We start from the raw sequence: 23,885 nt of genomic DNA, 5'->3' as shown, positions 1-23,885 counted from the left end.
AGGGTTTCTTCGTCCGATTATTAAATACAGACAATATGTGGTCATGTTAATGCGGATACCATACAATTGTCTCAAATGTATAATTCTACTCAGCCACTTAACTGGAGCGCTTTCAATGAGGCTACCACAGTGCAAAGCAATAGCACACCTGTGAGGGCACAGAACTAGACGGGTACAAGAAGCAATCATTATTTACAGATTTACTGCACATGTCTAGCCACAAATAGGCCCTCCACTATAGATTATACAAAGATAATATCATAATAAGTCTCACGGTGTGATAGAAGAGAAATTATTTTGCCTGTTACTCTAAGCACGGAGAAAGGCTTCATGGGTGTTATATTATTTTATGTACAAACATACTGTATGTACGAGTGCAACTACGCACTACTCACCTTTGTTGAAAAAATTAACAATGTTAACCCATTCACTGAAAAAGGAGAGAGAGAGAGACAGAGAGAGAGAAAGAGACAGAGGGAGACAGAGAGAGAGAGAGAGAGAGAGAGAGAGAGAGAGAGAGAGAGAGAGAGAGAGAGAGAGAGAGAGAGAGAGACAGAGAGAGAGAGAGAGAGACAGAGAGGGAGACAGAGAGAGAGAGAGGGAGAGAGAGAGAGAGGGAGAGAAAGAAAGGAGGGGAGAGAGTGAAAGAAAGGGGACGAGAGAGAATGAAAGAAAGGGGTGGAGAGAGAGTGAAAAAAAGGGGGAGAGAGAATGAAAGCAAGGGTGGGGAGTTAAAGAAAGGGGGGAAAGTGAAAGAAAGGGAGGATAGTGAAAGAAAAGGAAGGATTGTGAAAGAAAGGGAGGAGAGTGAAAGAAAGGGAGGATAGTGAAAGAAAAGGAAGGATAGTGGAAGAAAGGGGGGAGAGTGAAAGAAAGGGAGGATAGTGAAAGAAAGGGGGGAGAGTGAGAGAAGGGGGAAAGTGAGAAAGGAGGTAGGAGAGAGAAAAAGGAGAACGGGGGTGATAGAGTGGGAGAGAATTAATGAAGGGAGTAAGAGAGAAAGGGCGGCATGAAAGGGAAGATGCAGGTGAGAAGATGAGTATGTGAGGGAGAAGTTAGAGAGGAGGGGAGCATGTGGAAGAGAAACTGGTGAGGAGAGGAGCATGTGGGGGAGAAATAAGGTGAGGAGAGGAGCATGTGGGGAGAAGCTGGTGAGGAGGGGAACATGTGGGGGAGAAGCTGGTGAGGAGGGGAACATGTGGGGGAGAAGCTGGTGAGGAGGGGAACATGTGGGGGAGAAGCTGGTGAGGAGGAGAACATGTGAGAAGCTGGTGAGGAGGGGAACATGTGGGGGAGAAGCTGATGAGGAGGGGAACATGTGAAGAGAAGCTGGTGATGAGGGGAACATGTGGGGGAGAAGCTGGTGAGGAGGAGAACATGTGAGAAGCTGGTGAGGAGGGGAACATGTGGGGGAGAAGCTGATGAGGAGGGGAACATGTGTGGGAGAAGCTGGGGAGGAGGGGAACATGTGGGGGAGAAGCTGGTGCACGTGTCCCGGCCGTAACGCAACCAAATAAAAATCTTTTGTTGGCTGAAAAATCTGCCGCTCCATCACGCTTCCTCACGCGCACTATGGCCAGCCCCATAGATTCCTGTCATTTTGCTAGAGCCGCGTGCGCCGTCGCACGCACCATGGCCTAAGCCGTAGAATCCCGCGTGGGAAAATAAATCATAATGTGAATTTAGCATTTGGTGGTACAAGGACGTTCACAAGACTGAAATAGTAGAGCAATAGCAATATAATTTGTCATTCTGATAAAACTGTCATTGCAAATGTAACTAGGGGTAATAACAGTGCTCTCTACCACGGCTGAACAGAGTGGCGATGGAGAGGCGCTTTGTGGCAGTATCGTGGGGCAATTCAGGGACTGAGCGGGAACTTCCTTCTTTCTGTCTTCTAACAGCAGGAGAATGGAGGCAGATGTGTGGTTTTCTAACAGCAGGAGAATGGAGGCAGATGGGTGGTCTTCTAACAGCAGGAGAATGGAGGCAGATGGGTGGTCTTCTAACAGCAGGAGAATGGAGGCAGATGGGTGGGCAGCAGCATATTGGCTCTAGAGTAGTAATTGACCTACAGTATTCGTGCAATTTTGCAGGAAGAGGAACAGAAGAGGATGACTCCTCGTCAATTCAGTGATCAGTGACTGAGCGATCACGTGCTTGCGAGTGACAGCAGGACCATGGTGCTCTGGTGTCGCGGCTCCTTGGGCACCCAAAGAGTTAATAACTATTGATAATATTTCGGAGGCAGCTCATCAATTTATCATATAAATAGGGGTGCTTTGTGTGTGGAAATATATTTATTTTTTTTAAAGTTGAGAAACCTGGTCTGGGAGTAAGAGAGCCGTAAACGTAATATTCTGATCAGAATATCTGGCTTCCTTAGAATGATTCAAATCACCATTGACGTAACTGTTCTACTTATCTGTATCTTGTGAAAAATGATCATGCTTTAGATTTCCTCTAAGAAGACTGGATTCCAGGATGTGCGCTAAGTCGGTGTATCCGTGTGACTACTGATGGCACTTTAATCACCTTGCAAATAGAAGATGGAGCTCGGGGGACAAACTGTCTCATCGCCAAAATAAATTAGATAAAAACTGAAGGGGAAATTATTCTGTTCGATTTACAATGATTCAATTTCTCTTATTTCCTACATGCCAGTATGTAAACGCTCTTTGAGCACCCAAGCGTCTGCGGCAAAAAAGTAGCAGAGCGCCCAAGTGCCTACCCAAATAAGGTGGGAAAGCAGACAGGCTTTTGCCCAATATTGCAGCACCAGCTTTACAACAGCAGAGCGCGTACGGTCTCCCTGAGTAGGGGCGCCTGATGGGCGTGGTTTCCCCCATAGTAAGGACGCCAGACGAGAGCGTGCAGTCTCCCCGAGTAGGGACACCAGACGGACGCATTAAGTATCACCGAGCAGACGACAGAGCCCACTAGCGTCCTAAGCAGGCGACAGAGCCCACTAGCGTCCCGAGCAGGCGACAGAGCCCACTAGCGGCCCGAGCAGGCGACAGAGCCCACTAGCAGCCCGAGCAGGCGACAGAGCCCACTAGAGCCCACTAGCGGCCCGAGCAGGCGACAGAGCCCACTAGCGGTCTGAGTAGAAAGCCAAGCCCATTAGCGGTCTGAGTAGGTGGCAGAGCGCACAAGCTGTGGATAGGCAGCAGAGTGCAGGTTTCATAGCCAAGCACACAGCAGGGAGGAGGCCAATTAAATCGCTCCGGCGCCACCAATCTTCCAGCACTCAAAGGGTTATACATGGCCCTATCCTTCGTGCCCTTTCTTCCTAGGCAGGAATGAGCATTTTAGCAGATGTACTGTAAAAGGATCCACATGACCAGAAATATTTGCTCCAGATTAGGAAGTTAATGAGGGCTTGCACACGAGGGAATATGTTAGCGCAAGGAAAACAGAAACGGAAAGGCAATTTGTAAAAGTACACACAGAAATATTATTTGGGACACAATAAATGTAACTGGGGCTTTAATAAGTCTTATTAGTACAAGGTGAGCACTCAGGTCATTCCCATAGGGATCCGGTCTGTTTGCTGTTTACCTACATACTGTACACCTAACATAAAGGAGTTCTACCACTGGCATGTCTCAAACTGTTAGTTCTTCTTCGCTTTAATAAATTCCCCAGGTAGGATGTTACACAGATGGCGTTTTTCCCCAATCAACTCGCAGAGAAGTCAGCGAAACACTTGGGAAAAACAAAACCCGCAGAAAAAGCAGTGTTATCTTCACGCGGCAGCCTGTCACCTACTCTTCTAAATGTGTTTGCCGCTTGAGAGATTTGGCAGGAAGAATCCCTCGCGTTCGGTTTTCAAATTGACAGTATTCCGTTTTTAACACTTTCCACTCTTACTTGGCTCCGGATCACCAACTATTTCTCTGTGTGCCAAAAGTGTACCCCTACCACACGCAGCACCTGTCACCTGAAATCTGACGCCAAAAGGCTGTTCACGGTCCAAAGGTTCAACAAAGTATCCGGCTGCTCCTCCTCCTACCATACACATCACACCTGGAACAATGTACCGGAGACTCTCACAGCAGTCTAAGTTCTTTCTTAACTAAAGCTGTCTCACATTTTAATCTGGTCTGTAACTGTTACGCCTATAACCTATATTATCTCTTACTGTGCATGCTATGTCTTTATACATAATGTATAGCCCATTTCACCTAATATAACCATGCATTTGTCATCATAACTATGTGCCCAGGACATACTTGAAAACGAGAGGTAACTCTCAATGTATTACTTCCAGGTAAAACACACAAACACATACATACATACATACATACATACATACATACATACATACATACATACATACATACATACATACATACATACATAAACAAAGGAGAAAGCGAACAGCCCATAGCGTAAAAAGCGTAAAATTTAATACAAAAATAGAATAGAGGGAAACAAGCTCAATCACAAACGAATAAGAAATATAGGCATATAGTACAGTATATCCCCACCACGATTCAGCACAGAGTCTCCTCCACAGCATGAGATGATACTTGCTGTCAGCTTCCAGTCCAGACGTTCAGACCTCGTGGGGCACAATAGATACTTCAGCTGGAGGTTCTGTGGTGAAAGTTCCACCAGGACAGGTTGATTGCCGTCCGCAATCAACACTGGGGCTCCTTGCAGCATGAACCGGATCTCACCACGTGTGTTACGTCCCCAGATGATGCCGTAATGCCGTCACCGCTCTCCTGACGCGTTTCGTCAGTGACTGACTTTCTCAAAGGATATTGTCCCATAGACCGCAGCGGATGTATATATATATATATATATATATATATATATATATATATATATATATATATATACACAGAAACGGGTTGCCTAGCAACCCGTAGTGCATAAAAAACGACTCCTAAACAATTATACAACTGCCTTAATAAACTTAAATATCAAAGAGACGCATATATGGGCTATTAGAAAGGAAAAAGAAAAAAACAAGCATGAGTAAACCTCACATTTGTACATTCTAGCTTTTTGAATAATAACCCATTGATAAATCTGGGAGGACATACTAGAGAGATCAATTTAAGGAACAGAAGGGTATATGAATTGAACATAGGGAAGATGGATGGGAAAGAATGTATGGAGGGGGAATGTGGGGAGGGGATGTGGAAAAAGGGAGGGGGGTGGAAAAAAGGGGGGGGGGAAAAGGGGAACAATTCCTCTATAACCTCTATTGATTCATAAATGGTGTAATACAATGCTTGTCGCAATATACATGATCCTCAAATAACATAGTTTGTCCTCATACCTAAAAAACAAGAGAGGCATTTTTCAACTAAAAGAGAACATGCGGGTAAGAGCATTGTATTACACCATGAATCAATAGCGGTTATAGAGGAATTGTTCCCCATTCCTTCCCCTCCCCCCCCCCTTCTTTCCACCTCCCCTCCCCACCTTCCCCCTCCATATTTAACATCCCCAACATTCTTTCCCATCCATCTTCCCTATGTTCAATTCATATACCCTTCTGTTCCTTAAATTGATCTCTCTAGTATGTCCTCCCAGATTTATCAATGGGTTATTATTCGAATAGCTAGAATGTACAAATGTGAGGTTTACTCACGCTTGTTTTTTTCTTTTTCCTTTCTAGCTTTCTAATAGCCCATATATGCGTCTCTTTGATATTTAAGTTTATTAAGGCAGTTGTATAATTGTTTAGGAGTCGTTTTTAATGCACTACGGGTTTCTAGGCAACCCGTTTCTGTGTGTGTGTATATATATATATATATATATATATATATATATATATATATATATATATATATATATATATATATATATATATATATATATATATATATATATATATATATATATATATATATATATATATATATATATATATATATATATACACAGTGTTCGACAAACCTATACATTTGCTCGCCCCGGGCGAGTAAATATTGGCCCAAGCAGCACACGTTTGGTACTAGGTGGCGAGTAGATTTTTTTGTGTGGCGAGTAGATTTTTTGGTGATTTGTCAACCACTCTGTGTGTGTGTATATATATATATATATACACACACGTCCGCTGCGGTCTATGGGACAATATCCTTTGAGAAAGTCAGTCACTGACGAAACGCGTCAGGAGAGCGGTGACGGCATTACGTCATCATCTGGGGACAGAACACACGTGGTGAGATCCGGTTCCTGCCGCAAGGAGCCCCAGTGTTGATTGCGGACGGCAATCAACCTGTCCTGGAGGAACTTTCACCACAGAACCTCCAGCTGAAGTATCTATTGTGCCCCACGAGGTCTGAACGTCTGGACTGGAAGCTGACAGCAAGTATCATCTCATGCTGTGGAGGAGACTCTGTGCTGAATCGTGGTGGGGATATACTATATGCCTATATTTTTTATTCGTTTGTGAGTGAGCTTGTTTCCCTCTATTCTATTTTTGTATTAAATTTTACGCTTTTTACGCTATGGGCTGTGCGCTTTCTCCTTTGTTTTTTTTTTTAGATTTATCTGGATGTGGTTCTCGATCTGAAAGCTGCCCCAAAACCCATTCAAGCGTATTCATTGGATTGGCCAATACAGGACTGGATTAGTATACCATTTATTTATTTTTTCCATTTCATCTGTTGTTTTATATATATATATATATTTTTTTTTTTTACTTGCTATTTGAGTGAATTTAACTTTACTAACAACTAGTTACCTAATACTGTATCTATTGACGCTATCTTTTTGTTATATATATATATATATATATATATATATATATATATATATATATATATATATATATATACAGTGTTCGACAAACCTATACATCTGCACGCCCCAGGCGAGTGGATTTAACATAGTGGCGAGCTCCTATTGGCCCAAGCAGCACACGTGTGGTACTAGGTGGCGAGTAGATTTTTTTTGTTCGGCGAGTAGATTTTTTGGTGGTTTGTCGACCACTGTAATATATATATATATATATATCTACCTGTACTCACACCTTTTTCATGTATGTCTTATTTATGTATAGTTGCTATGGCTACCATTTTTGTTACTAGCATCACTCACTTTATGGCAACTTGTAGACTTTAGGACTCTTTTTGCTGCATTTTGCAGCATGGGTCTTATGGGGGGGGGGGGGGGGTTGGCGCCGTTTTGCATATGCGGTGCCCAGTGGGGGTATATAAGGCATGCACTGTCACTTACACTGCGGACCGAAACGCTGATGCTTGTGCAATACATTTTGTAATCTTTGGAGTGCCTCATTTACTATGTTTGAACTACCTGTGGCTCCGCACCCGGCGGGACCAGTGTTGCTGTGCACCCGTGGCGATTTGATGCCTGGTATCGCGAGTGCACCTATTTTGGAATACTCGCATCTTTTTAATACACACATACACACACATCTTTTATAGCATGACAGTGTTCACAGCGCAGTACATAGCAGTTCGCAGGCACAGTAAGATCGCATCTTGGCACCTTAGGCACAGGGGGATAAAGTGACTTGCCCTCGGTTGCAACGGGGCTGCCACTCCCTGGGATTTGAACGAGGCTCCCCCTACTTCAAAGTCTGCGGCATTTCCAAAGACGAAAAGCTTGTAACTGCTGATACCTGAAATGTTTCCTTATTTGATCTTGGCGATCTCCAGCTGCGATCACCTCCCAAAAAAAGTGTTTTGTTGAGAGAGACCCGGTAAAGCAAAATATTCTAACACGTAAAAATGGTAGTAGTGGTTTATTTCTTTTTTTACTCTTATTAAAATTACATGAAGTCAATCAAATCCAGTATGCCCTATTGAGGAAATGGAAGCCATCTTATTCTATCCCCAACAAGTTACAATCAAATATCTCTGCAGTGCTTCATCGAGAACATGAAACGATCGAGTTACTGCACAGAGCTTGAAAGGTTTTAAGAAGTAACTAAAAGTACTGTACAGTAGTTTGCAACCAAAATCCCAATACAGTCAATATTCACCTTATTTATAATCTCTTCTCGCACAGGCCGGGAACCTCTGAATACATTTAACAATGTATGGAACCTCTGAAAACATGTAACAATGTGTGGAACCTCTGAATACATGTAACAATGTATAAACCTCTGAATACATGTAACAATGTGTGGAACCTCTGAAAACATGTAACAATGTATAAACCTCTGAAAACATGTAACAATGTATAAACCTCTGAAAACATGTAACAATGTATAAACCTCTGAAAACATGTAACAATGTATAAACCTCTGAATACATGTAACAATGTATAAACCTCTGAAAACATGTAACAATGTATAAACCTCTGAAAACATGTAACAATGTATAAACCTCTGAAAACATGTAACAATGTATAAACCTCTGAAAACATGTAACAATGTATAAACCTCTGAAAACATGTAACAATGTATAAACCTCTGAATACATGTAACAATGTATAAACCACTGAATACATGTAACAATGTATAAACCTCTGAATACATGTAACAATGTGTGGAACCTCTGAATACATGTAACAATGTATAAACCTCTGAATACATGTAACAATGTGTGGAACCTCTGAAAACATGTAACAATGTATAAACCTCTGAAAACATGTAACAATGTATAAACCTCTGAAAACATGTAACAATGTATAAACCTCTGAAAACATGTAACAATGTATAAACCTCTGAATACATGTAACAATGTATAAACCTCTGAAAACATGTAACAATGTATAAACCTCTGAAAACATGTAACAATGTATAAACCTCTGAAAACATGTAACAATGTATAAACCTCTGAAAACATGTAACAATGTATAAACCTCTGAAAACATGTAACAATGTATAAACCTCTGAATACATGTAACAATGTATAAACCACTGAATACATGTAACAATGTATAAACCTCTGAAAACATGTAACAATGTATAAACCTCTGAATACATGTAACAATGTATAAACCACTGAATACATGTAACAATGTATAAACCTCTGAAAACATGTAACAATGTATAAACCTCTGAAAACATGTAACAATGTATAAACCTCTGAATACATGTAACAATGTATAAACCTCTGAAAACATGTAACAATGTATAAACCTCTGAATACATGTAACAATGTATAAACCACTGAATACATGTAACAATGTATAAACCTCTGAAAACATGTAACAATGTATAAACCTCTGAAAACATGTAACAATGTATAAACCTCTGAATACATGTAACAATGTATAAACCACTGAATACATGTAACAATGTATGGAACCTCTGAATACATGTAACAATGTATGGCACCTCTGAATACATGTAACAATGTATGGAACCTCTAAATACATGTAACAATGTATGGAACCTCTGAATACATGTAACAATGTAGGAACCTCTGAATACATGTAACAATGTATGGAACCTCTGAATACATGTAACAATGTAGGAACCTCTGAATACATGTAACAATGTATGGAACCTCTGAATACATGTAACAATGTATGGAACCTCTGAATACATGTAACAATGTATGGAACCTCTGAATACATGTAACAATGTATGGAACCTCTGAATACATGTAACAATGTATGGAACCTCTGAATACATGTAACAATGTATGGAACCTCTGAATACATGTAACTATGTATTGAACCTCTGAATACATGTAACAATGTAGGAACCTCTGAATACATGTAACAATGTATGGAACCTCTGAATACATGTAACAATGTAGGAACCTCTGAATACATGTAACAATGTATGGAACCTCTGAATACATGTAACAATGTATGGAACCTCTGATACATGTAACAATGTATGGAACCTCTGATACATGTAACAATGTATGGAACCTCTGATACATGTAACAATGTATGGAACCTCTGATACATGTAACAATGTATGGAACCTCTGAATGTACTGTAACAATGGTAATATTTTAATATATAGCATCAACTGTGTATATAGCACGGTCCATGGAATTTTGAAAGCACAATAAATCTCTGCCCCATAAAGCTTACAATCTAATGGTGGTGCCTGAGGTGATTGGCCCACGGTCACAAGCAGCGGACACCGGGATTTGAACCAAACTCTCCTACTTCACAGTTAGTGCCCTTGTTTGCAGAGTTCGTGCGGAGTCGCTGCTTCAGTCTGTCAAGAGGAATTTCTTTTGCGGGATCTGGGGATCTGGGAATCTGGGAATGCACTTCAGAAAAACCTTTCAGGTACAAATATAGGGAGGAGCCGCACGGTGGTTAAAGGAGAATCCTGCCCGCTAGCGAAACCGTTTTGCAATGCTACTCGCCACTGTATTGTGTAGGTTGATTCACACCCTCGGAAATGGTTATCGGATTGCTACTGACTCACTGTATCAGCGATGGTAGTAACGTGGAGCTCACTACTTTGCAGTTCAGTGAAGAAACATTTATGGCTTATTTCAAAACTGCCACTCTAATAAATATTGCGGCGCCCGTCCTCCCCATCATGTCCTTTCTATACTATGCCATACTGCAGATAATCTTTTAAGATAGATGAGCATTGGGTAATGTCCTCATAAAACTTGTACAACGGGTGGGAGAGGTCCCTGCTCAGCCAAAATTACATATATCTTTCTAGAGTGGTGCTATCAGGGGAAAAGCGTATGACGTCAAGAGCGCGACTGATAACAGAGGTTTCAGTCTGAGTACGAAGTGACTCAACTCTCAAAGTATTATGAGGTTTTGAGCTAGTTAAACTAAGTTGTGGGCCATGCAAGGTAACCACTAGTTGAGACAGTGTAATATCTTTACAGCTGCTAACATTACAGGACTGGGAACCGTGACTCATATAGGGCAGGTTTCTTGATCAGTGTTCTGTTTTGCGTATACCAGCTAGGATTGCAGTAACATCAGCTCGGGACCTCACACAAAGGGTACCGACTAGGCTATATTGGTCCGTATGTGCACTAGCATGATGTGTACTGTGAGCACAACGCAGTGAATATTCACTCTTTCAGCTTAAACACTCACCTGAGAAGCCATATCATAACTAGTTTAATGGTGAGATCATTGTCTCCCCAGCGATTCTGGGAATAGCACCAAGTAATGAAATATGGGTGATATTACCAGGAGCATGAAGAGGCACTGACACGATGTTTACTAATACAGTATGTATCAATTAGTGTCCATGGCTTCCACGTGAAACTGGGCTACATACCCATATACATGTAACAATATAGCGAAGTAGCACTAGTTACATATGAAGTATCTTTTGGCAAGTAACTGATATTGCCCACAAGTTTCAACCTCAGCACTTTAACACCGAATGTAACATTGAGCTCAATGTTAGTGTATTACCTACAGAAGGCTATTTGCATTCTGACGAGAGTATAGTGAGTGTAGTGAGTGTAGTGCGCAACAATTGCAACTGGTTCCCTCTGTAGAAGATAATTATATCATGAATAATTGTCCAGATGAAGATGGAGTGTCCCCAATATAGTGAGATAAAGAAGCTGGAAGGGATAAGTGTCTAGTGGATTTTGCATGACATCCACAACTGTATACACTTCAATAAACACCCAACCAGATAATAAGTATAAAGGGATAATGTCCGTTGCATTCTGAGTATATCCAGTCTGTAGTAGTCTGTTAGGTGACCGTTATCATTAGAATAACTAATAGAGTTACAAGCATATTCACCAAGATTAATCACACATATGGGTACTCTTACCTTGAAGGGTTTGAGTAGTGATTATAATATGCTTTAATTAGTGGAGGTTATTTTTTGAGTCACCGAGACACAAGCACTCTCATTTAGGTTTTAATTGCATTCATTTGTGTTGTTCAAGTTCCATTTCAATAACATTTATTTATTTTCATTAGTAGAGTAGTGTGCATTATAAAAGGGGTCTTTTCTCGCCAATGGTTATCAATGTCCTCATAAATACTGCGTCTATAATCCTGTTCACTCTTTCGTGGTGGCACTGCATTGAGCTCACTGCCTGTCCACCACTTTTTAACTCGAGTAGTTTGAACTTATGTTAATTCTGGTGTTCCAAACCCAACATGCGTATTCCGTGGACAGCCAGAATAACGAACCAATCAGTTCTGGAACGGACCAAACCGTTAATCTCATTGGAGGCCAAATTAAAGCAAAAGCTCTCCTACTTTGGTCACATCATGCGAAACAAACCGCCTGAGAAGGACGTCATGCTTGGAATAACTGGTGGTAAAAGAGGAAGAAGCCGCCCAAGATCTCGCTGGCCAGATACCATCAAGAAAGATACTGGACTGAACATAGAAGAATTGAAATAAGCCGTGAGAGATCAGAAGACATTGGGAACGCTAAAAAAAAGTATGTGAGTTAGGCGGCACTCCACCACACTATATGTAAGTAAATGAAACAACTTATGATGTGGTGCACGGGAACAGAGAGGGACCCCATGCCCCCTCAAAACAATAACTAAGGTGTAGCTGGTATAAGCTTGTTCTTCTGTTATACGTTTATATTTGAGAGGTGTGTTTGGGTGGAGGTATATTATTTAGGGAAGTACCACAGACCATACTAGTCTGTGGGAACGGGCCTGAAGAAGGGGCGCTGTAGTTCCCGAAACGCTGCCCCCATATTTTTTATCACCTTAACCTGAGCGTTTGTTATACGTTGTCCTTTTTTCCTCTCCCCCCCTCGTTTTTTTTATTTTGTATTATTCTCTTTGTATTCCCGCCATCCCCCTCTCCCTATCCATACTTTTGATTTATGGTTTAGGCATTGGTTCCATGTAAAGTACCTACCCAGCCCCAATTAAAGTTGGCTTATGAAGTGCAATATTCTTTATTATATCGTAGTAATTTCCAAATTGACGCCTTTGTCTGGTTTCTCATATTGAGTGCGGGGAACCAATATATATATATATAGTGGACATGGAGAACACTGATCCATAGACCGGACGAGAGTCGTACTCGACTGAACGGATAGAGAGAAACCCAAAATAAATCAATGTTAAATTTTATAACAGCCCGTAGATATGCTCTGTCTGTGCGCAGGGTCCCTTCCCTCTCTGCGCAGGGTCCCTTCCCTCTCTGCGCAGGGTCCCTTCCCTCTCTGCGCAGGGTCCCTTTCCTCTCTGCGCAGGGTCCCTTCCTCTCTGCGCAGGGGCCCTTCCCTCTCTGCGCAGGGTCCCTTCCCTCTCTGCGCAGGGTCCCTTCCCTCTCTGCGCAGGGTCCCTTCCCTCTCTGCGCAGGGTCCCTTCCCTCTCTGCGCAGGGTCCCTTCCTCTCTGCGCAGGGTCCCTTCCTCTCTGCGCAGGGGCCCTTCCTCTCTCTGCGCAGGGTCCCTTCCCTCTCTGCGCAGGGTCCCTTCCCTCTCTGCGCAGGGGCCCTTCCCTCTCTGCGCAGGGTCCCTTCCCTCTCTGCGCAGGGTCCCTTTCCTCTCTGCGCAGGGTCCCTTCCTCTCTGCGCAGGGGCCCTTCCCTCTCTGCGCAGGGTCCCTTCCCTCTCTGCGCAGGGTCCCTTCCTCTCTGCGCAGGGTCCCTTCCTCTCTGCGCAGGGTCCCTTCCTCTCTGCGCAGGGTCCCTTCCTCTCTGCGCAGGGTCCCTTCCTCTCTGCGCAGGGTCCCTTCCTCTCTGCGCAGGGTCCCTTCCTCTCTGCGCAGGGTCCCTTCCTCTCTGCGCAGGGTCCCTTCCCTCTCTGCGCAGGGTCCCTTCCTCTCTGCGCAGGGTCCCTTCCCTCTCTGCGCAGGGTCCCTTCCCTCTCTGCGCAGGGGCCCTTCCCTCTCTGCGCAGGGGCCCTTCCCTCTCTGCGCAGGGGCCCTTCCCTCTCTGCGCGGGGTCCCTTCCCTCTCTGCGCAGGGTCCCTTCCTCTCTGCGCAGGGTCCCTTCCTCTCTGCGCAGGGTCCCTTCCTCTCTGCGCAGGGTCCCTTCCTCTCTGCGCAGGGTCCCTTCCTCTCTGCGCAGGGTCCCTTCCTCTCTGCGCAGGGTCCCTTCCTCTCTGCGCAGGGTCCCTTCCTCTCTGCGCAGGGGCCCTTCCTCTCTCTGCGCAGGGTCCCTTCCCTCTCTGCGCAGGGTCCCTTCCCTCTCTGCGCAGGGTCCCTTCCCTCTCTGCGCAGGGGCCCTTCCCTCTCTGCGCAGGGGCCCTTCCCTCTCTGCGCAGGGTCCCTTCCCTCTCTGCGCAGGGTCCCTTCCCTCTCTGCGCAGGGTCCCTTCCCTCTCTGCGCGGGGTCCCTTCCCTCTCTGCGCAGGGTCCCTTCCTCTCTGCGCAGGGTCCCTTCCTCTCTGCGCAGGGTCCCTTCCTCTCTGCGCAGGGTCCCTTCCTCTCTGCGCAGGGTCCCTTCCTCTGTGCGCAGGGTCCCTTCCTCTCTGCGCAGGGTCCCTTCCTCTCTCTGCGCAGGGTCCCTTCCCTCTCTGCGCAGGGTCCCTTCCTCTCTGCGCAGGGTCCCTTCCCTCTCTGCGCAGGGTCCCTTCCCTCTCTGCGCAGGGTCCCTTCCTCTCTGCGCAGGGGCCCTTCCCTCTCTGCGCAGGGGCCCTTCCCTCTCTGCGCAGGGTCCCTTCCTCTCTGCGCAGGGTCCCTTCCTCTGTGCGCAGGGTCCCTTCCCTCTCTGCGCAGGGTCCCTTCCCTCTCTGCGCAGGGTCCCTTCCCTCTCTGCGCAGGGTCCCTTCCCTCTCTGCGCAGGGTCCCTTCCCTCTCTGCGCAGGGTCCCTTCCTCTCTGCGCAGGGTCCCTTCCCTCTCTGCGCAGGGTCCCTTCCCTCTCTGCGCAGGGGCCCTTCCCTCTCTGCGCAGGGTCCCTTCCCTCTCTGCGCAGGGTCCCTTCCTCTGTGCGCAGGGTCCCTTCCCTCTCTGCGCAGGGTCCCTTCCCTCTCTCTGCGCAGGGTCCCTTCCCTCTCTGCGCAGGGTCCCTTCCTCTCTGCGCAGGGTCCCTTCCTCTCTGCGCAGGGTCCCTTCCCTCTCTGCGCAGGGTCCCTTCCTCTCTGCGCAGGGTCCCTTTCCTCTCTGCGCAGGGTCCCTTCCTCTCTGCGCAGGGTCCCTTCCCTCTCTGCGCAGGGTCCCTTCCCTCTCTGCGCAGGGTCCCTTCCCTCTCTGCGCAGGGTCCCTTTCCTCTCTGCGCAGGGTCCCTTTCCTCTCTGCGCAGGGTCCCTTTCCTCTCTGCGCAGGGTCCCTTCCTCTCTGCGCAGGGTCCCTTCCCTCTCTGCGCAGGGTCCCTTCCTCTCTGCGCAGGGTCCCTTCCCTCTCTGCGCAGGGTCCCTTCCTCTCAGGGTCCCTTTCTCTCTCTGCGCAGGGTCCCTTTCCTCTCTGCGCAGGGTCCCTTTCCTCTCTGCGCAGGGTCCCTTTCCTCTCTGCGCAGGGTCCCTTTCCTCTCTGCGCAGGGTCCCTTTCCTCTCTGCGCAGGGTCCCTTTCCTCTCTGCGCAGGGTCCCTTTCCTCTCTGCGCAGGGTCCCCTTCCTCTCTGCGCAGGGTCCCTTTCCTCTCTGCGCAGGGTCCCTTTCCTCTCTGCGCAGGGTCCCTTTCCTCTCTGCGCAGGGTCCCTTCCTCTCTGCGCAGGGTCCCTTCCTCTCTGCGCAGGGTCCCTTCCTCTCTGCGCAGGGTCCCTTCCTCTCTGCGCAGGGTCCCTTCCTCTCTGCGCAGGGTCCCTTCCTCTCTGCGCAGGGTCCCTTCCTCTCTGCGCAGGGTCCCTTCCCTCTCTGCGCAGGGTCCCTTCCCTCTCTGCGCAGGGTCCCTTCCTCTCTGCGCAGGGTCCCTTCCCTCTCTGCGCAGGGTCCCTTCCCTCTCTGCGCAGGGTCCCTTCCTCTCTGCGCAGGGTCCCTTCCTCTCTGCGCAGGGTCCCTTCCTCTCTGCGCAGGGTCCCTTCCTCTCTGCGCAGGGTCCCTTCCTCTCTGCGCAGGGTCCCTTCCTCTCTGCGCAGGGTCCCTTCCTCTCCGCGCAGGGTCCCTTCCTCTCCGCGCAGGGTCCCTTCCTCTCCGCGCAGGGTCCCTTCCTCTCCGCGCAGGGTCCCTTCCTCTCTGCGCAGGATCCCTTCCTCACTTTCTTTATGTGAAGGCTGTCTCGTTATCGTTGACCCGGCCCTTCTCATTGCAAATAGTTCTGGGGACGGAAATGTGGGGCGATGTTTAGACTTCTTGGTTTGCCCACCTTTTTCATTACTCCATTGGGATGCTCGTCCCAGTGGCGGTACTAGTGAAAGGGAGGCCCTGGTCCAAAAGTATTCCCCGCCTCGCACACGACCTCCATCCACTTGCTGGGTTGCGCGGCACAAAGAATTATGGGTATGCCATGTTTCAGCGTTCGCCAGTGATTGACAGCTCCGCAAAATCTCGCCCCAGAATTCTTAGCGAGGTGCACAACGTAGTTCCCCGGGGAGACAGGCACCTTCCGGTTACGGGCCCCCAAATGCCTTTCACCTGCTGCACCAATGGTTGTTCCGCCCCATGTACGCCAGGGCTCAGGGAATAATGTGCTCTCCCATGTCAGCCCCTCTAGGAAGAGGGAAGGGCACATACACGCATTACTGCAGGGCTGGCCAACTCCAGTCCACCAGAGCCACCATCAGGTCAGGTTTTCAGGATATCCCTGCTTCAGCACACGTGCCTCAATTAGTGGCTCAGTGTGCTGAAGCAGCGATATCCTGAAAACCTGACCTATCGGTGGCCCTTGAGGACTGGAGTTGGCCAGCCTTGCATTACTTAATGATGTCTGACATACCAACATGTTGGGATACTGTGTTTCCTCAGTGTAAAGCACAACCCTTTTAAACAGACTTAAAACTACTCAGCCGCCACTTGGAAAGTTTCTGCCTAACGTACGCTTCTCTGTTCTGTACTTTAGTAACAGGAGGTTTGCTAGTTTGCTTCCCCAGGGAAATGCATTTCCATCGTTAGTCAAGTCTTTTATTAGACTCGCCACTCGGGATGTTACTGCCTTTCCTAGATGTGAGATGGATTGTTAGACTGAAGAGAGATCTTTGACATCCATCAGTCTCCACAGCAGCAAATCTTTTGAGACCTGAATATTATAACCCTCAGTACTAATCCCCCAAGGAAATTCAGCAAGGATTAATTGAACTTTTACGAACACCGCCATCACGATAGTTAGATAAGGTGCTGGAGTGTAGGGCTGGCATTTGCACTGCTGTGCTTTTAACAATGCTACGGACATTATGCAACCTGGATGCAGCTAAGGAGCTTACAAAGAACGATTTCAGAACTAAATTATTCACTGTACAACGCGTGTATTTTAAGAGCGACTGTCAGAGCCAGAGGACCTGGCACAATCCTGTGCTCTCCAATTAGCTACCAGGAAAACGTCAAATTCCTCCTCATATTACTGCTCAAAATATGAATACAAATCAGATGAATAGGAAGCTTAAGAATGTCACGCTTTACACAAATTAATATATGGATAACATATATACACACACACACACACCAACAATGTATGCCGTGATTTACTAAAGAGATAAAAGAATGATCACAACAAACAAAAATCAGAGACCGTGAACAGGAAATCCTAAATAATATTCTTAATCTGTCTGGTGCATGTAAATAATGTTGTATTAATAATATTGATTAATAATTAATAGTAATGGTGTGGGTGTAAAATTTATAATGAGCAGAATAACCTTCTAGTCACAGTAGACTAAACATTGTTTAGTTACACTGTCTTTAACTACAGGCTTTGAGACCTATGCATGAAAGTATAATAGCCCTTATTTTGTGTTAAAAGTAATTCAAGTAACAATTAACGATCAACAGTGGTTATCAAATAATCCCCCTGTGACAGGGTGAATGAACGTCACCAGCATATACCTGTCAAACCTATGTTTAGGCTTGCAGTGCAGCAGTGACGAGGTTAAGTTTCAGTTGAGAAGGGCTGCTTAATTAGTCTGACCCCAGCTGCATAATCAAGGTGTTTTAAAACCCCCAGGCTGTACACACATGCAGGCTAGCTGGTCAGGAGACAGAACTGAAATACTGAAGAGATTACTGCTATAAGGTCTGTTTTCAAAGTACATGTATGATGAATTGTCTGTGTCCTGCATGCTGAAGAGAAGCTGCATTGTTTGCTATGCTGAAGAGAAGCTATTTTGTTTTTGTATGCTGAAGAGAAGCTATTTTGTTTTTGTGTGCTGTATGTTGTTAAGGCTCAATAAATAAGCCTTATAAAGAGAACCCGCGTGTGTGGTTGCATGTACCCTGCAACACCCCCTTTGACTCTCACCTACTAGATAATGGTGTTAAAGGTGGGGATATATCTACCTTTGGTGTTAACTGTCTTTGAGGTGACCTCCAGTTTCTCGAGCGGTTCAGTTCCAATGTTCTCCAGTTTTATGACGAGCTTTTGAGTCTCTCCATTGTAGAGCTGAACAGACACATTGGTTGAGACGTCACTCCCTGAAGAAGGCTGCAAGGCGTGGGCTGACCTACAATTACAAAACAGGATTGAAGTGTGAAAGAAACAAAACCCCACTCATATTTTAGGGGAATAGTCTGCCAGAGACTGATGTTTATTGCGTAGCTACAGCAAGAGTTGCACATAATAGTCAGACCAGAGTCTGAATAACATAGGCACTAAATATTTATCTTAAATACATTTATTTTATAACCTATGCAAGGAGGCGTGAATGTAAAAATCACAGTGTCCTTGAACACCTGCTGGTTACACACAATACATTTCTTCCGCAAAACAAGTTCTTACCCATAACCCACTGCTGTAGCAAGGCCTGAAGTTTTATTCCACACAAGCTATGGTAAAATATAAAGATGATCAACAGAAGGTGTCGGTATAATAAACCACAAGAAGGACTTCAAAATGATTTCATGAAAATTAATAGGAAAGGTCATTTGGCAGCTAATCCTACAGCAATAAGGATCGCCACACTGGTAATTTGCAAGAACATTTAGCGATACCACAACTGCGCTTTTCGTCTGATTCCCTACAAAACGTATGTTCCGAATTATTTCTCATGTATTCTCTCGCAAACACTGATATTGCTGCCAGGGGTTCTGGATAGACTGGCATGCGCCAGGTGTAGCAAAGAATCAGGACTCTCATGGACTATTAGTCACGAACGGGTCGATATTTCGGTCCCATCCCTGGACACTGAATCTAATAAATAGTCCTAAAAAGTCCACGAGAGTTTGAGTCCATGAGTTCATCCTTTTACCCACTATTCTTTGCCAGCTCAGAAGACAAACATTTTACGCTGCAGGCTACTGTAACCTCTTAGGCCAAGTCCCCGGTGACAGCTGCTGCGCGCGCTATGACGTGCGCGGCGGGAACAAGAGCCGCTCCTCTGTGGTGCCGGGCCCAGCAGCTGCCAGCACGTGCAATGCGCTACCACATTTGGTAAAAGACAAGGATTTTGGCATTTCTTGTGGCGACGGAGCACTGGCCACGTCACGGCAGCGGTTCAGCCAATGAGGGCGAACCAGCCGAGTGACGTCATGTCCGCGCTCCAACCACGCGCCCCCCCCCCGTCGCTATCTCCTGCAGCTCAACCACAGACCGCGGCTTTCACCCGTGCACGCATGGCCCGGCGCGGGTGCAGCAGTGAGCACTGCGGCCGCAGCCTTTACGGTCTCCTTGCTAATGGATGGCCAGCCACACAATAGGCAACTGACGGTAAGTACTGTAAGTGGGAAAGTGCGCAGCGCCACGTTTGTCCATAACATTTATAATGTACTAAGGCAAACCTAATATTACAGCGTCTCCAATGAGCTTAGAGACTTGACAGACGATTTACAGACCGTGGCCAAAGACTGTCAAATATTACAGAAAGCAAAGACTGCCCTCAACACTTACACACTTACTTACACACTTACACGTTAAGAGTCTCTTTGTATTGTTATTAGTTTTGCGTTATTTAATTTTACCTTTTCAGTTTTTAGCTATGTAGCGTGAGAAAATAGTGCGTCGCAGAACGTTACGGAATGAGTTTATACAGACGCCCCCCCCACAGCCTGCACTCACTGCTACTGTCCCACTCCTACCAACCATAGTGACCCAGCACTGCCATCCACAGCACTTATTCCCTCTCCTGCTGTCTCCAAGTCTCCCATCATAGCACTAGATTGTAAGCTTTCCGGGGCAGGGATTTCCTTTCCTGTTGTCTCACTTTGGGGCGCTTATTGTGTTATTATAATTCCCTGTACTGTATTGTCTTTGTGAAGCGCCGAGTACAATGTCGACACTATACAAGTAAACATGTACATACATACCTCATGAAACCAAGCACAGTTTATTAAAAACCTTCTATGACGTCAATGATCGGGATAATTTTTTTCAAATTGTATTATTTGTGACGGTGAAGGGGTAACCAGGCTCACTAATAAAGGTCAAGCCCACTTGGCTGCCCCATATCCATGTTTTGGGGTCCTAGAGTGTCAGCTCTTGGACCTGACTGTCGTGTATGTACTACTGTGCCTGCATGTAAAATATGCGACTATAAAGAATGTTTATGTTTTTGCCTTACAAACACACAAATGCTTATCGCTCTCCAAACTATTCGGTTAAAGTCTAATTAGCTCATGGTGCATAGGGTAAAACTGATATGGACACATAAATCCAAAAGGGGTATGAGCCCCCAGTGGAGCAAGAAACCCAGGGCTGCACTCACGAGGGATAAATTATGGGGGACTACACAATATGTCCCAGGCCAATAGCCCAGTGCTCCGCAACGCAAAACAAAAAAGTTTTATTATATACAAAGGGGGAGGAACTTCAGGGGGTGTGGGATAAAGGGGAGAAGTGTGTTAAAAAATGGTAGGTGGTGACCAGGGCAGAAAGGTTCTCATGTATCAGGTATATTCAATGTGTATATGGATTCCTAGTATATACAACACTTAGGAAACTGACTGATACTGGGCTCAATTAACCAGAAGAAACTAACGGGGTGTACTCTCAGGATGCTGCAATCAGCTGGAGTTACTTAAACCAGTGTGACACTCATAGTGTACATTGTTGCTGCTGGTGTCCCAGATTGGAACAAGAGAGCAAAAATAGTGTGCACCTATGCATCTGTTGTCAGTAAGCGACACTGATGTTAGCGGGAGACGTATAGAACGAAATATACCGTTAATCCCCTTGATAGGGAGCCGCTTATATTAATAGCCTCCCGCAGATGCAGTGCCTAATGCTGTAACAATCACTACATATAAGGCAGTATAACCGGCATAATGAATGCGTAAGTCAGAAACAGTATCTGATACTACCCGTTCCGCCGCGTGGCTGTTAAGTAACTCGGTACACCGGAGCGCCTGGCATCATCCTGGTCGCCCCCACCTACGTCAAAGGAATGACGTCACATAAAACCGACGGGCCGTTTCGCATAGGAGACTATGCTTCGTCAGGGCTTAAAGTGGTAAGGAGACTCACTTCACTAGTTCCTTAAGTACCCGTTTTCGTAATAGGAAGTGGGTGGTCCCCTGATGATTAACTCCTTGTCAGCCTCCTATTGTGGATGCTTAGTGTATAGTGTTCCTCACAAAGAGGTTTCAACCAGCTGCATTGTTTTGCTGCGCTGTATGGATCTTGCAGGTCGCTGCAAAATCTATAATCAAAAAGAATAATGTGGGAAGGACCCGTATTTTACCACAGACCCCCAGTTATCCAGCACATAATTACATGAAATAAATATTATAGCAAACCGTGTGTGATCTTATTGTGTCAGTTTGAATGTGAGCACGGTAGCAGTGTAGGATATTAGGTGCTGAATCAAATTGTTCAGAGGTTGATTGGATCAAAACAAACACGTGGAGTTGTGAACCCCTATATAAAGCCAAGAAAAATCTTTAAGAGTATGTGACTCCATAATAGACCATAATAAAATCCAAGATCTCAGACAACGAATCCGTCACATTGATGTGGATAACTGTGTTATTCTATAGATGTTCGTTGTATGCATGGAGGGATACGTATATATGAGGTGTAAAAGTGTGAGCCCCTACATGGAACCACCTCTAAAAGTCAATGTGGTTCCAAAAGAGTATATGACTCCATCATGAATCAAAATAAATCCCTGGATCCCATATACCAAATTATACACTAAACCCCCACATATTGGGCAAGCGATGTAGCATGACAAACCAGAGGTGATCTAATACTGTCAGTTGGACTGTAAGCTTAGTTTTTTGTACAGGGGACCGGAACATACATATATGGAGGTGGTAGGAACCCCTATATAGAGTCACCTCTAAGGATCAAGTAAAAAAAAAAAAAAAATTAAGATGATTCCTATAGTATATTTGACTCGATTGCAAAAAATGATATATTTTTGGGTCCCGTACTATGGACAGACCACAATGATGTAAATAGATGTATTCTATAGTCCAATTGCCTGATGTATATATAGTGTGAATGGTGTAGGAGTGTAAACCCCTACATGGAGCCACCTCTAAAAGTCAATATGGTTCCAATAGAGTATATGACTCAATTAAAAAATAGATCCCCGGATCCCATAGCAAACTAGTTACATTGTGGTGGAGGTAGGTAGTGTGGATAGTTTGTTACACTATGTACAGAGGGGGGTCCATAAGAGTGGAGTATAAATGAACCCCTCATTATGGTTCCAATGGAGTATATAACTCAATTAAAAGTGGATCACCAGATCCCATATAGCGAGCTATTCACATTCTGATGTAAGTAGGTAGTGTGGATAATTTGTTCTACTGTATTCAAGGAGGGGTTCATAAGAATGGAGTATAAATGAACCCCTCATTGAGACCATCTGGGTACAGGGTTTTCAACGTGTATATCCACCTACACTCTGTTTGCATTAAATGGCGATCCCAGTCACCTTTCCTTGGTCCCCGTCTCACATGTTCGATACCACAAAAGGTTAAGGCAGTTAAATCACCATCATGGGCTACATTGACATGTTTTGCCACAGGTAGATCTTTACTGTTTCTAATGGACCCTATATGCTCAAGGATCCGTGTTTTAAGTTGTCTGTGGGTTTTACCCACGTATCTCTTTCCACATTTACATGAGATCAAATAGATCACCCCCGTTGTGAGGCAATTTATGTACTCCCTAATGTAATATGTTTTGGATTTTGGGCACAAAAAGGTCTTAGTTCTGGGCATATAGGTACACGCCTTGCATCTGCCACATGAGAAGGAACCAATGGGTTTGGTATCCCCTAGCCAAGTTCTTGGTTGGTCCCCACGATAGTGACTATGTACTAAAGTGTCTTGGAGATTGCGGGCTCTTCTACAAGTCATGGTGGGATTTTCCTTAAGTACTTGTTTGAGGTCGCCATCCTCCATTAGAACATGCCAATGCTTGGAGAAAATGTTCCTGATGTTGCTCCATTGGTTATTGTATGTACCAATGTACCTGATAATGTGTTTGTCAGTATCCTGATTAGATCTTTGTCCCGTCACTAGCAATTGTTCTCTTGGCACTTTTCTAGCCTTTTTATAGGCCTTTAAAACTTTTTTGTTTTGCGTTGCGTAGCACTGGGCTATTGGCCTGGGACATATTGTGTAGTCCCCCATAATTTATCTCTCGTGAGTGCAGCCCTGGATGTTTTTGCCTTTCCAGGACTGCCAGCAAGCAGAGGTTGCTAGGCTATGAGGTTCAGGGTGGGTTTTGCGGAGAAAGTCTTTGCAGATTGTGGCTATGTAGCGGGGTTTCCGAGTTACTGGATACCCCAAAAATGTATCCGGGAATCAGGTAGGATTCTCGGACACATTGAAGCACAATGCTCCGGTCAAAATCCTACCCTGAAAACGTTCTTGCAACTCACCCCCAGGAGTCCCTGCTTCAGCACAGACCAGAAAGGTAAAAGGGGCATAGAGAATCAAGGTATCCCCCGAACGGTACAGGGGTCCCTAGTATAGAGGGGTGTGCCCAGTTCATGCCCAGGTCTCCCTGAGCCTGGTATAGGCATTCATGGGGTGCCCCAGCTATAAGATAAAGCTGCAAGCTTTATTTTGTGTAAAAATGTAAAG

General features: G+C 45.4%; 1 protein-coding gene across 2 annotated transcripts in view; it reads right to left on the bottom strand.

The window, feature by feature from the left end:
• Positions 1-23,885, bottom strand: part of TRAPPC9 (trafficking protein particle complex subunit 9) — a 953,009-nt gene that overhangs the window by 763,786 nt on the left and 165,338 nt on the right. For both annotated transcript variants that reach the window (XM_075581783.1, XM_075581782.1), the window contains one exon: positions 18,189-18,352. In XM_075581783.1, the coding sequence (XP_075437898.1) occupies positions 18,189-18,352 (164 nt within the window). The remainder of the gene's footprint in view (positions 1-18,188; positions 18,353-23,885) is intronic.

This window comes from Ascaphus truei, chromosome 2 (assembly GCF_040206685.1).
Source record: "Ascaphus truei isolate aAscTru1 chromosome 2, aAscTru1.hap1, whole genome shotgun sequence".
Taxonomy (NCBI): Eukaryota; Metazoa; Chordata; class Amphibia; order Anura; family Ascaphidae; genus Ascaphus; species Ascaphus truei.
This window is presented reverse-complemented; position numbering and strand designations above follow the sequence as displayed.